This window comes from Fragaria vesca, linkage group LG7 (assembly GCF_000184155.1).
Source record: "Fragaria vesca subsp. vesca linkage group LG7, FraVesHawaii_1.0, whole genome shotgun sequence".
In the NCBI taxonomy this organism is placed as follows: Eukaryota; Viridiplantae; Streptophyta; class Magnoliopsida; order Rosales; family Rosaceae; genus Fragaria; species Fragaria vesca.
In genome coordinates, this window is record NC_020497.1 from 11,854,916 (window position 1) to 11,869,177 (window position 14,262).

Sequence of the window (14,262 nt, forward strand, 5' to 3'; positions counted from 1 at the left end):
AAGGATAGCCTCGGAGTAGATGAATATGGTATTGGATTGAGGTCACCCCAAAAATTTGGGAAAATAGGATACATGAATCAATGTTACAATTGAAGTCGATTGCATGCTAGAGGAAGAAACTAAATCTTCCTAGCATCTTCCCTACAGTCACATAAGAAGAGGAAGAGACCAAACAGATAGCAGACTTCTTGAAACAAGAACAGTGTCATCATAACTTCACATGTTCACCTTGCTCTCGAGCAATGGAAGCCGAGAGAATTCCAAGGTCACGATTTAAGAATGTCAAAGCAGATTCACACTCTGAGATTATTCTTGTGACAGAAGAGGGCTCACCAGCAACTGAGTCGGATGATCCAACAGCAAGAGCAGCATGTGAGTCTCTAAGATTCCTCAAGTTCCCTAGGAACTGCAATAAATGCAAACCAAAAAAGAAAACAGACAGATGCCTTGTTACAAATTCATGGTCATTCCTTGTAAAATTGCAGCATCATGGTGCACACTGTAGTGTATGATAATAAGAATTCAAATTTCTCTCACCTACTTGGTCACAAGCTGCATTTATTATGTTATGTATCATCTATGTGGGTTGTTTTATTCATTACTTCAGATAAGTTTTAGTATCTAGAAAAAGAACTAGTGGTAGGCAAAAGGATAATGTATAAAGTTATAAATGACAGTGATTAAGTTGATCAGTATATAAATGATATTACTTCACAACTCTATAAACAAGTACTCCCATCTCACCTGCCTAAGACCTGTACCCCCTGTCCCACACATTCACGGAGAAAAGGTCATCAGGAAGTGATGACATGTTGGGGAGCAAGAAAGAGGAAGGGAGATAGATGATTTTGGTTTTGGGTCTCTACCATTGTGCAGTTGAGGATGCTAAACGGTCCACACCCCCCTCCTTCTCTTCCCCAAACTTTACCTGTGTGCTTATGGCATATCAAATGCTTTTGCAATAAAATGTCGTAACTCTCCTTTCTGTTGTTCACTTTTCTCTCCTCCTATACACAGAGTAGTAGATGTGAAGCAAACTCAGTTTTCTATTTTATTTATTTACGCTGCATACTGCTTACTCTAAGAAACACCAGTGAGGTTAACCCAAGCCAAGTCTATGCTATTGGGCGGATTGAACACCACAGCATTCCATACGACAGCAAGAAGAAGAGACAGGAGATTGGACACAGCATAAATAATGTTCAAGTTGACAAAAATTGGCCCCCAGAAACAGGAAGAAATAGGGACTCTCTCCAAGAGCTGCATCCTCAAGCAAAAAGTGACAAGTGCAAACAACTTTCAACTAGTTTCACCACTGACCCCTTCCAAATACAGTACCTGATGCCTAGAGCCTACCCAACACCAACCAGGAAACATTAATCAACATGCCTATGCTCATTACAATAAATACCCGAATCAGTCCATCCGAAACTCAGTTCTACAACTATGGTAATACACTCATACGGATATACTTCACTCATATAGTAAAGAGATTTAGAGAGATAGAAGCAAAAAACGATATTTTGATAAAGAGTTTCCTATGTGTTAGTGCTGGGGGAGAGTTGGGAATTGAAGTAGGACTAGGCTAGGTCATGGGTTCAACTGTTCAATTCCCCTCCTAATATAGCCAAAAAAGTGGCATAAGAACTAGTAAATTTAGCTCCAGTCGAATAATCCTCAAAATGTGCTATGAGGAAATGAATCCACAAATAATGTGATAATAAACAAGGTACCTTCAAAAGCATTTTGTACGCCTCCAACAAGCGATTAGCAGCTGGCCCAAAACCATGGAGCTGGGGTACCTCCATCATGTGTGTCCAGGGACGTATTTCCTGTCAATGGACATTTCAAGGTTGCAGATTATATTATGTCCCTCATACATATGCACACAGCAAAAACTAATAATAAAAGATAGTATGAATCCATGTGATACAATTAATGACAGCATTCTATCGGAGTAGGTAAAACGCGAAATTTTCAAATAGCATGGAGCAGAGACAGAAACAAAAACAATTTTAACATAAGCCTACTATGTGAATATGGAGTCCACTAAAAAGTACAAAGCTGACCATCATGAAGCAAAATATACAGATCTAATTATGCCAAAATACTTCAGTTACAGTATATAGTAAGAGATAACATAGAAAAAAAAAAAACAGCTAGATGTCACGACTCACAACGCAATATATCAAGGAAAAGAATGTCTAACCTTGGTGTAAATCATATTAAATGATCTTGCAGTTTCTAGAAAAGATTCCAAGTGCGAACGCAATCTGGATTCTACCTCTGCATACTCCTCATCTGGGTTGTAAGCATGCTATATGCCAGTTGGAGAAATTATAATCTCAATGAGAAAAAGAAGAATACCGAAAGAGCAACTAAGTGAAAAGAAAATAACCATAATACATCAGCTTACAGTAAAGTGAGTAAACCATCCAAAATTATAGGAGCATTTGTCACCAAGTATATAATCAACATGAGGCATTGGGGAAATAAAGAAGTCGAAATAAATATAAGTAGCAATCAAAGAATGTTAAAACTAATAATAAGAAATTTGAATGATTAATCTTTAAGCACACTATGTAATTTGTAGGGGGATTTCTAACAATAACTTCCTGTAATGCAGCATAGGTCAAGAGAAGGTCAAAAAGGAATGGACAGTAACAAGTTGGTGATCTAGGTGTCAGAGGGAGTTGGAGAGATCGACTACTCTTGGAAACAGTCAGAATCTATGGTCGAGGGCAGTGACAGTAGAGTGGCTCATATTACACAAGAAAAGAAGAGTATGGTATTGTAGTAAAATCAAGATGAATTCATCATCTGCTTTAAGTTGAATCGTTTAGTTACAGATCTCTGATATTGACTGGCAAAGCTAGAGCATAAACCAGACCTTATCTTATCTCTGTGATGAAAAGAGAAAAAAAATCTCATCTGGAAACTAAAGTAGCACTAACTAAAGAGCAATGGGAAAGATGTCCACTGGATTAATGAACAATGAAAGCTATTTACAGCAACAATGTATATAAGCAACAACCTCAACTACGACAATGATTACAGAATAACACTAACAATCAGCAGAACTACGACTTGAAACTAAGCAAATAGTTTAACTTTCAAAAGAAAGAAGATATATGAAAGGAAAAAGAAACAAACCTTTGACGCCAAATCATCAACCTTTTGTTGGAGACTTGAGAGTATCTTTGCTTGTTCTGTAAGCTTTTGTTCCAGCTCAGAAACATCATGCCTGCAAATGAACTTTGATTAAACAATCAGAAACTGTATCCCAAATTAAGTATGTTATCCTAACCACGTTTGTTTGGGTTATACTTTATATTATTGTATCAGAAGAGATTATATGATAATGATGTGCAGGAGTGGTTTCGTTTTTTCTGATGCGCTACAAAAACAATGACCGGTTCAAGTCATCCTGGGATCATTGCAATTGACTTCAAGCATTGACTAATTAAAAGTATGCCTACGTGCCATCTACACAGTTCAGAATTAGCATTGGACTGTCCTAACTTTCCAGAATATATGGTTGACAGCATCATGTAATAGTCAATACCTCCAACTGGCTAGCAGACCTCCTTACTACTTCGACGGTTGAAAAGTAATTAAGTTAATTTGAACTCTAGGATTCCTTGAACTTGGAGATCTAAAGACATAATTAATTTACCTTAGAAGAAAAGGCGTTTCATGTTTATTTCTATGGTCATAAACACTTGAAGCAAAGCAATTAATGTTTTGACTCTCTGGGGACGAATTGAAACATAATTGAAAGTAAAACCTCTTACAGTGGATATATGGACTGAATCTGAACATCAGCGGGAAACAATTTGCACTCTTCGGAAAATATTTGAGATTGTTTCACCGCAATGGAATCAATTAGTTGTATGTCCTTTGCTACCTGATCATCGATACTGCAGACATCACAGTGCACTCAAGATCTCAGACAACATTTGTTATTAGAAATCAGAAAACAAATCACTTGCTGATTTTGCCAAAAGAATGGTACTTGAAACTGAAAAGCCCTAGTTTTTTTTCTTAAAGAATAACTTGCCAAAAAAATGTAATACTCAGTATTATCATAACCTCCATTCTTGATTATCTGCAAAAATGCTAGCCTCCACGAGATCCACAATTAAACGAAGCATTTCAGTGCGATCTTCATAGCTCCCTCGTCCCTACAATTTAAAAGACACTGCGTTTAGTGAAAGTTGAGAAACTCACACTGTACAAAGTTACCAGCTTTAGTTAAATGCATATATCATTCCATTCAACATTTTCTCCCTAATTCTTTATCTTATTCACAATGATAAATAGATGCAAAATGTGCAGCTTGCAAACAAAAAACAAAATCATTTTCACTATAAGCTGTCTAGAGTACCTTTTATTACATAACATGTCAGTCCTGATGTGCCAGGAAAAATTTATTCAAATCAGTTGTTTTCATGGATGTTTCTTCTATGGAGAATGATATTTGACTAGCATATTCAGGGACCGATTATAAGATTTCATCATAAAGGTTACATACAGAGAGAGCCGCTCAAAGTAAAGTACAGATCATTTGGAAAGCAACACTATGGAGATATAAAGTTCATCCATACGCCATCTGTCACTCAAAATAAGTAAATTCAACATCAACAATCCACTAACTTGAATGGCTTCTGTGTCCATTGTATTTGTAATACCCAAAAACTTTGCAATCTCTGCCAAATCTGCAAACAGATGAAAAATTAAAGAGATTTGATTAAATTTCTGCATCTATTACACATGCTGGACATCAAATGCTTAAAATTTTGGAATTTGAAAAAGTAAACGGCCAAGATATAGCAGCCGGCTATAAGATATGATATGTAGTTTAACACAGAGAGTAGCAAATGAAACATGAACCAAAACTTTTTACAGAAAGATCCCTCGAGAGTATTTAGGTGTTTATGGTTTTAAATGCAACAACCCATAAGAGAAGGAAATTGGAGAATAATTGAATAAGAATGAATGCTTTCATTTCTTAGTGACATATTACAATTTTCTCTGAGAAACAAGCTTTCATTTACAAATGATAGAAGATACAAAGCAGAGGACAAGGGGTGTGCATAACTAACGAGCCAACTGATTTACAGCTAACACAATAACATTCAACAGAAAAACATAAAACCAATAACTAAGTCACACCTGCATTATGATCATAAAGAACACTTGTATTTCTCTCTACACTCCTTGAAACCAACGGCCAAAGAGACTGTTAGCCTAGAATCCTATCTCAAGACTGATTAACATCCTTACGCTCAGCTACTTCAAGATCCTTTTGTTCCTCTCCATCATACCACCCAAAAATCACTAAAACAGAAAATCTCCTATATATATGTCCCTTTTCCTACCTCCAATGATATAATTTCTCATACAAATAGCATTACATGGTCCCCGAGAAACACATGTGAAACCTGACTAGCTAAATCATTTTTTTCTGTATTAAAAAGTGATGGGACCAATAAGCAAGCATAATTGGAACTATCAGCTGCCTTTTTACACAGATGGTAACCAAGGATACCACGACTGCCATCTTCTTTGAGCCATATTACAAGTATTCAGCCTCCCACGATCAATAATCAAAGCTCATACGTGTACCTTAGGTAGCGCTTCATATGTTAGAGAGGAGTAGTCCACCAAAACAATTTTTTTTAGTAGAGGTGCAGCAAAACATTTGAAAAGGACTTACATAAAAAGTTCTTCACCACTAAACCTTCCATACTTGTACCTTGTCTTTTGAAACCAGACAAGACTTCTAATCAGGCCAATACATTAACTAACTAGAAGAAGACAAAGGACGTCTCCAATACATCAACTCACTAACAGTAGCGTAGCTCACTCCAACAGACTACGCACCACTCTGAACTGTTTCTTGCTGAGCTGGCACTGACACAGTGCCGACTCAGTCCTATTAAAACATCACAAGCACAAGCAATATGCTGTGCTTGCTTCCTTTTACATTGGCACTGAAATGAGCATGAATGTAGCTTTGGCATATATTATATTCAGTCTCATTTGAATTTTTGTTTGCTATCTTAATCAAGGCCTAAGACATATCTTTACTAATGACAGTCTTCGCAACACTCTCCTTATTAATCACATCAGCAAGGCCCAAATTTAAGCATCGTGCCGCATAAACTTGCTTTAACATAAAAACTAACACAGAGAAGTATGCTTTGTAACTCCAATTGACAGATTGCAACAATCAAATGCAGTAATCAATACTCAATAGAAACAAAAGCCGATACAAGTGTGCATAGAAGCAGCCAATACGTATGATCCAAGTTATTTTTCATAACAATCGAAGCGAAATTCAGCATAGAAATTCTACTACAACAACAAACCCTTACATTGAATGCGGGCAGTCTCTTCGTCACGATCCATGGCGTCGCCTTGAAGACTTTGTTGAGAGAAAGGTGACTTGTCCCCCAGCAATCTGAAAAGCGCAACTATTGAAATGAAATGAATAGATCAATGTAAACAGAGAAAACCCGAATCGGAGAGTACGAAACGGCATGTCGTACCGGAAGAAGAGCCACTCGAGAAGAGCGTAGCGCTCCATGCCGGCGAAGAGGAGAGACTGAGCAGGCGCATTGGCTCTGGGGTAGTTCAGAGTCGATAGCTTCTTCTGTATCTCCTCCATTTGCCTCGCTGCCATTTCCGACTGGTTGGCTCAGATCAGAGTTGGATTCCGATCGCCGGCAGTTGGTGGTGGGTTAGATTTGGAATTGAAGAAATCAAGCGAGAGGGCTTTAAAGTTTTTACCGTTTATTTCAAATATTATCTCGTTTAAGTTGTTAAGTTTGTTATTTTTTTATTCTATTTTAACTCGAGGTACGAACCGCTGTGTCTTTAACTCTCGGAGATGTTACTAATGTTTTAATTTAAACATACTAATCTTTAAAAACAGACAACATATTCTACCAACAATTGTCGAATGCGTCATACATTGTAAAGGTGAGCTGGACACCAAAATATTTGAGAGAGTTTATGTTTCTGCGTAATCCTAGAGACTATGTAGAATCACGGTGGAACAGACAATCATGTACAACAGACACAAGGACGTATAGTGGTTCACCATGCCATCGGAGGACATGGCTAAGTCCACTTTAGAATCAACTATATATCATGGCCAATATGCCTTTGGGGAGTGAGTAGAGATCATTCATCCATCATTTCTACATATGGGAAGCCTTCTTTTTATAGCTAAGGAATGTTCCCTCTTATTACATGTTACTAATGTGGGACTAACTACACATATATCTTATCATTGTGTCTTCTTGTGGAGCTTGGAGAAACACTTTCCCGATGTTGTACCGATGATCTTTCAACATGGCGAGGTAGGATATACATCGTATCTACAAGTTTCCTAACTGGTCTATGGGCGGGGAAGGTAGTTCCCAACTACCGACTACAGTTTCAAAGAGCTAAGCCTAATATTGTGAAGAACGGCAACATCCAGGAAAATAGTTATGCCCCTAGCTAAGTTGGTCGACGCAAAATTAATGTTGATGAATTGTATCAACATATGGGTGTTTGTGGTGAGTAGGCGTGATCATCATGAAAGATATCAGGCTACTCTAGCACGTCTATTGTGTATATGTAATATCGGTTATGCATGTGGAGGCGAAAGTTTGTCGTGCTAGCTCCTCCTAGTTATTCATCAAGGATAGGAGCATATTGATTTTGAGATTGATAGTAATGTGTTGGTTACCACTCTTACCACTACCATTAAAGATTGCTCTAGTATGGGTCGTGTGGTGGAAGACTACAAAAGCTACTTAGCAGCATTACGTCAATGATCTTTGGATAGAGGAGACACCTCCTATAATTGAGAATGTTCTCTTCGAAGACCTATGTAAGAGTACTCGAGGTAATGGTTTAAGAACCCCTCGTAATTAATAAAAGTGTTATATTTCGGCTAAAAAAAAAAAACAATTGTCAAATGCGTCATACATTGTAAAGGTGATCACAGGGTTTGGAAAAAGCGGCTCCAAGTTTTTCGAAACCTCAAGCTGACTACGATTTCAGAAAATGTTGATTAAAGTGATTGCTTCCTCAAGTTTATTCATAAATTAACAATTGAATAACTAATGATCATACTAAATATTATGATGAAAGTAAAAAAAAAAAAAGAAAAATTGAAACTATTTTCAATGTAAGTTCAATATGACCCGAACCTCAAGCTGATTGCAATTTAGGGAGTAACAATATTTAAATTTGTTATAAGTTACATAAAAATTCGACTGAGCACTCTGCAACATAAAGTGTATATTGATATTGTATTAGGCTAACGTGACGGTACAAATATAATTTAAATGGATCTCGAAGGTTATGCAGAATAGGATGATTCTTAGTCTCTATCCTTCTACACAATTGATATGCATGTGGCCCTCTCACCACTATCGAGCACAAAGCGATGGACACAAAATTTTGGTATCTTATCTTTGCTACCTGATCAACAACTTTTAAATAAAGGTACATAATTGATGGACATCCTCCAAATGGATTGGCAAGTTTCCCTTGGGAGAAAATACAATAAGCGTACTTCCATTCCAATCACAATACTTGTACAACTGAACGTGTACATCCAACGGTTCGTACGTATGCACCTTCATGCAACCCTTTTCATTCACAAGATAGACATGAAAAATTCCACCACTTCCTTTGTCAAAGCATGTTACGTCAAATAGAATCCTTACGATGAACTTAACACCATCATCAATAGACATGATGATGCAATCAAATCTTTTCATCCTAACCATAGAAATTGTAGTACAAGTACCCTGTGTTGCAATGTCTTTTTCTATTTTTCTTTCCAAAGTATTGTTGTTCAGAGAAACCGTATGAATTTCATAACCCACTAATTTTTTCATCCTATGATCAAGACACCTACTTTTTTTTTATATCACACTCATATTGTTTTAAATGTTTTTCAATCACTAATGCAAATAAAACTGTTGTAGGTGCTCCGAGTATCAACCTTCTTATAATGGACCTTTCCCTTTACATCTGTGAGCATATCAACTCAAAAAAGTTGTTTCCCGCTGAATGAGCAACATATACTTGAAGAAATATTAAAGTGTTTGACCTAGATAATGTGAGTGCGATCACTCTCTTAGATCAAGGTAACTTTCTCTCCCTTTCTTTATATTCTTGTATGTATACACTCGTTTCCAGTAATATTTGCTTAATCTTCCTCAATTTAACTATTGCATATCCTTTGGCGTTTTCGAGCTACGAATAGATCTGCCTCTAAAACCTCTTCGTTTTGTTTAATGGTCTTTGATTCAAATCAATCTCCACCACAAGGTTTTAAACAAGGTTAATCATGTTCTTCACAAGCTCGCTCTTAAATTTTAGTTTCAATTGTAGTTACTTTTCCAAATACTGGTTTGGACTAATTCTTCTTTTATTAAGCCGATAATGTGACCAGCAGCCAAAATTGAGTAAGCTTGGAGCAAGCACCTAAAGCTTAGGGTAAGGCAAATTCTGTAATTGTAATGTGATTATGTATTGTTTGCTACTCAATCCTTGATGATATATTGTTCTATATCTACACGCTCAAAGAACTTTATTGTAAAGGGCACCAGCTAGATGGGACACCATTTCATCACCGACAAGCCAATTTGGGAGAAAAAGTTGGTGGAAGAAAACTAACTTTAAACAAGCCAATTTGGAATGGAATCTTGTGGAATGGAATTTCTTTAAACTGTATACTAATATTTTCTTTAGGTGTAAACACTAAGTAGTTCATGTTAATTATCAATGATTTGCTTGAGTGAAATTTGTATTTGAAACTTCAGTGTTTGTTGCTAATGAGAATTGCTTTGTAAAATAATGTACGGGTTATGGGTAACTAAGGGTGTACCTTAGTTATTTATGATCTCCATTAAAATAGAAAAAAAAAATGTGGCAAATCAATTTTATTTATTTATAAAATATGTATAGGTGTGACCTACTTAGTTTATGTCATCATTAAAACTGATTGTACGTGTTAAATCATATAAGACATTTTACTTGAGCCACGTCAAACAATCAAAAGTAAAAGAAATTTAAAAAAAACTAACGATCAAACTAAAATCATGATGAAACTAAAAACAAAAGGTAAAAACCTGAAATTATTTTTGTTGCAAGTTTAAATATTAAATTCAAATTACCACATGAGTTTGTGGTTAACATTATTTCAATCCTCATACTCTCAATTTTGAAAATTTACCTCCTAAAGTTTTCCATTTTCATAAATCATTCCCAATTGCTGAAATTTCGTCTAATTTAGACGTTAATTTTGACTTCATAACTCATTTTAAAGGCTAAAATAGTCATGTAACAACATAAATCGCCTTTTATGACCCTTTTTCTAAGATTTCATGCTAGCATTTAACGTCTAAATTGGACGGAATTTTAGCAATTGGGCTTGATTTATAACAAATTGAAAATTTTATGGGGTAAATTTTTAAATTTAAAAATATAAGGATTGAAATGATGTTAACCTCAAACCTCAATATGACGCTAACCTCAAGTTGATTATAATTTTTGAGGAATGTTGATTAAGTTGATTGCTTCCTCAAGTTTATTCATAAATCAACAATCGAAAAAACTAAATAATTAACGATCAAACTAAATATGATGATAAAAGTAAAAATAAAAAATAAAATAAAAAAAGCTGAAATTCTCAAGTCAGGGTCGTCTATGGTACCTACATGTATTCCATACCCTCATTGACAAAAATTAGCATTTATTTGAACCAAATTTACAACGAATTTACCACATTGGTTTTACACATTTACATATAATTGAATCAAGTTACTATATCCACAACAATTTGTTCATAAACTTGTAAAAAGTCATTAATTGAGTAATTACAGCTATCAGACTAAATTACCTAACTTATGACTCAATATACCTCATTGACAAAAAATTGTTGTCATATAAGTAAATGTGGGTATCACATACATGTAGGTATCTAAGAAAATTCTTTCTCAAGTTTATTCATAGTAAGTTTATCTCTTTTTTAGAATCTATTATTGCGGTGAGGGAATACATTTTTTGCAAACTCCAACATTCCCAACACATTACCCACGTTTATTGCTTGTGTATCTTTCACAAATCCTTGATCTAGTATTTAATCTTGTCATGCACTAAATGTGTTGGTTTTCTAAATGTTGTCTTGAAGTTATTGTATCAAATGACAATTTTTCTTTTAGCTTTAACCAAAAGTGTTAAATGTGTTGCAACCTTTTCAATTTAAATCGGTTATAAAAATGTAATTGTAATACTCATACTTCATCAAGATTATGTCGGATATCACTAGGCTGATGAAATGTGTAAGTTCCTAAAATTAGCCAATTTGTTACCCTATGTTTTATTCTAGGCATTTTGCTAACCTTATGTCAAATTTATTACTCTAGACTTTCAACATTAACCAATATGCTTCCATGAAAACGGATTGCATTCACCGATAGAGAACTTTCATCGACTATTATTTTAATAAAACAACTCTTGTTCAAAAAAAAAAATCATCAGTTTTTGCCTAGTAAAACAAAGAGCAATCTAGTGAATCTGTCCATAAGAAATCTCTATCAATAATTCATTCAATTCAACATGACAGTGGAAAATAAGCAAAACACACAACCAAACCAAGCCAATGAAAGCGCCAATAACTAAAAAATGAAGCAAACCAATGAGAGCCACAAGCTAAAGATGGGTTTTGCAAGGAATCTGAGTGATCAATCATTCAAGAATTATGTTTGATGAATGTGGGATTCAGAATGGGAAAGAGAATAAAGATATTGGATATGATCCAACATGTTGGCCGATAGCAGCGGAAGTCCGGGCTGCTGCGAAAACCTATCGGGTCCTAAGGGATCGGTCGTTGGGCACGGCGGCCGAAGATATGGAGTTGAGATGAGATTTGGTTGGGGCTGGAACAAGGACAAGTTAACATCCATCTGTCAGTGACTATTAACCTAGGTGAACTGAATACGCTCTCTGCTTCCATACATTCTCAAATTCAGTCCTTTATTACCTTACATTTTCAAAAGACATCAATGTTTGGACGGATGAATGGATCAATTAATATGACGAAAGGTAGCAAATTGACAAAAATAAAATCTAAGGTAGCAAATTGGCTAATTTTGAAAACCTAGGGTAACAAATTGGTAGAAACAAAAGCTAGCGTAGCAAATTGACATTTGGTGAATCCTAGGGTACCAAATTGGTAATTTTTGGGAAACTTTTCTTCTTTTCCATTTAATTAAACAAAATTAAAAACAAAAATGTGAATGAAAATGCTCCTTTTTTTTTAAAATAGTCAGTTACGGCTTTCATAAATTTGTGTAAAACGAAGGCCTAAAGTAGCCATTACATACTCTACTGCTATTATCTACAGATAAACAAGTAGTTGTGAGACAAAACTCACTTAGTACATTGGATAGACTACATTTTAAACGTATTCATAGATCCCTCTAGGACTTAGTATCCTAAAGGGTGAACCCACAGGAAATAGAACAAACTGAAGCAAAACTAGAAACAAAACAAGACTAAAATAGTTAATGGACTAGGGCCAAGAAACCCAAACCCAGAAGATAAAGGCCCAATGAGGCAACAACCAAGGGATATCCACTTTTACGCCAACTCAGTTGAATCTGGTCCAGTCCACCCTTCTACCCGCATGCCATCATACTTAGTAGAGTGTTGTTGTCGTTGCCACGATCCACACGCCATGATGAAACGATCCGCTCTCATCGGCCTTGTCATCGAACTAGATCACCTCCAAACGTCGTTGTAGCTCGTACCAGAGTAAATCCTAACCCAGCCCCTGTAACAAGAATCACCACCGATCTAGACCGCTGGCCTCGCCGTCTAAGACCTTTCCTCAGGGATCGACGCCACATCTGCATAGCATACCCACCGCTGAACATATTCCAGCCAAAATCAACTAACAAAAACCAAAACAAAATCTCATTTAAACCAATCCATTGAGCGATAGTACTTGATAAAACCTCAAATGATAATATTTCATTCTCATCTGGCAGCAAACCCTTCAACGACAGCAAGCCTAAGACCCACCGCCGCGTTTAGGCACCGCCGGATGAGGGCATAACTAGTGAAAGAGATGAGCCAGCGGCTGAGGTTTTTGTTTGTTTTTTTTTTTTTTTTGGTTGTGAAACAAATATCATAGAAGCCGAAAGGCATAAAGAGGCCCAAACAAAGCCAAGGGCAAGCAAATAAGCCTCTCAAAGTCATCTCTAAGAAGATTAAGACATGAGAAAGATATTACAAACACAAAGCAAACTAATGGCCCAAAAGCCCAAAACATTCAAACCCTAAACAAAATTTCTTCTTCATCTCTAACTTGCAGCCACCATAGAATGTCGTCACCGGAGCTCCAATGAAAATCACGAGCAAAGATTGGTACCCAGATGTGGTCTACAGATGTGAGGAGGAGAGAACCTCTGTACATTCTCCTGTCGACTAATTACAAGAAAAACTTGTATAAAAGAGTAAAAGAGTGACAACAACCAAGCCAAAATAGATCTCAATAACCAAGCTTGAGATCTAAAGAGGTGGTTGCAAATGATGACGGAATCTTCCATAGCAGGACAAGGTAGAGAAGAAGAAGGAGCCTTAATTATGGTTTGAAAATCTTGAGGAGCAGAAGAAGAACAAGATCTGAGAGTTAACATGAGAACAAATATGAGAATAGGCCTTATGGATTTAGATCTAAGGACTAGAAACGAATTTGATCTATAGGGACCAAAATCAGATGCAAAAGAAGAGAAAAAGCAAAGAAAAATCACCACTTAAGGTGAGGAATCACCACATACAATGAGGAATCACCACATACGGTGAGGAATAAACACAAATGATGAGAGATCACCACCACGGATGAGGGGAAACAGAGAAATAAAAGAGAGAAGGTATGAGAAGGATGCTGGTGAGATCTGAAAAATTGGGGGGTTTAAAGAGAGAAGACGACTCTCATGAAGGCTTTGAGAGAACAAGACTCTCCTTTAGAGCATTTCCATCCATGTACCAATTGGGTGGTTGATTTGCCAAAAGAGAGAGAAAGATGAATGCAGCGGCCCAAAATTGGTTGGACTGATTAATGGGCCCCACTCGCTTCACCAATTGAATGACCAATTTTTGGTCACCCGATCGCCAGATCAATCAGTGGGCTCTACACCCATGTGCTGCTGACACACCACACCCAACGTCTCTTTTTTTTTT

At 36.3% G+C, this 14,262-nt stretch overlaps 1 protein-coding gene across 1 annotated transcript; it reads right to left on the minus strand.

Moving 5' to 3' along the window:
• Positions 1-27: 27 nt before the first annotated feature.
• On the minus strand, positions 28-6,734 carry LOC101303157. The gene is made up of 9 exons (XM_004307129.1): positions 6,555-6,734; positions 6,381-6,466; positions 4,657-4,718; positions 4,093-4,184; positions 3,795-3,920; positions 3,154-3,244; positions 2,210-2,317; positions 1,734-1,832; positions 28-406 (listed from the first exon to the last, which is right to left on the minus strand). The coding sequence occupies exons 1-9, from the start codon at positions 6,686-6,688 to the stop codon at positions 209-211; spliced, it is 996 nt and encodes a 331-aa protein (XP_004307177.1). The 5' UTR covers positions 6,689-6,734; the 3' UTR covers positions 28-208.
• Positions 6,735-14,262: the final 7,528 nt, after the last annotated feature.

Bases quoted from the DNA above. Each gene is read 5' to 3' on its own strand.
- LOC101303157 (XM_004307129.1), bottom strand. From the start codon at position 6,688: ATGGCAGCGAGGCAAATGGAGGAGATACAGAAGAAGCTATCGACTCTG. The intron at 4,719-6,380 runs GTAAGGGTTTGT...ATCTGTTTGCAG, and splicing joins AGAGACTGCCCGCATTCAAT to ATTTGGCAGAGATTGCAAAG. The intron at 3,245-3,794 runs GTAAGAGGTTTT...GTTCATTTGCAG, and splicing joins ATTCAGTCCATATATCCACT to GCATGATGTTTCTGAGCTGG.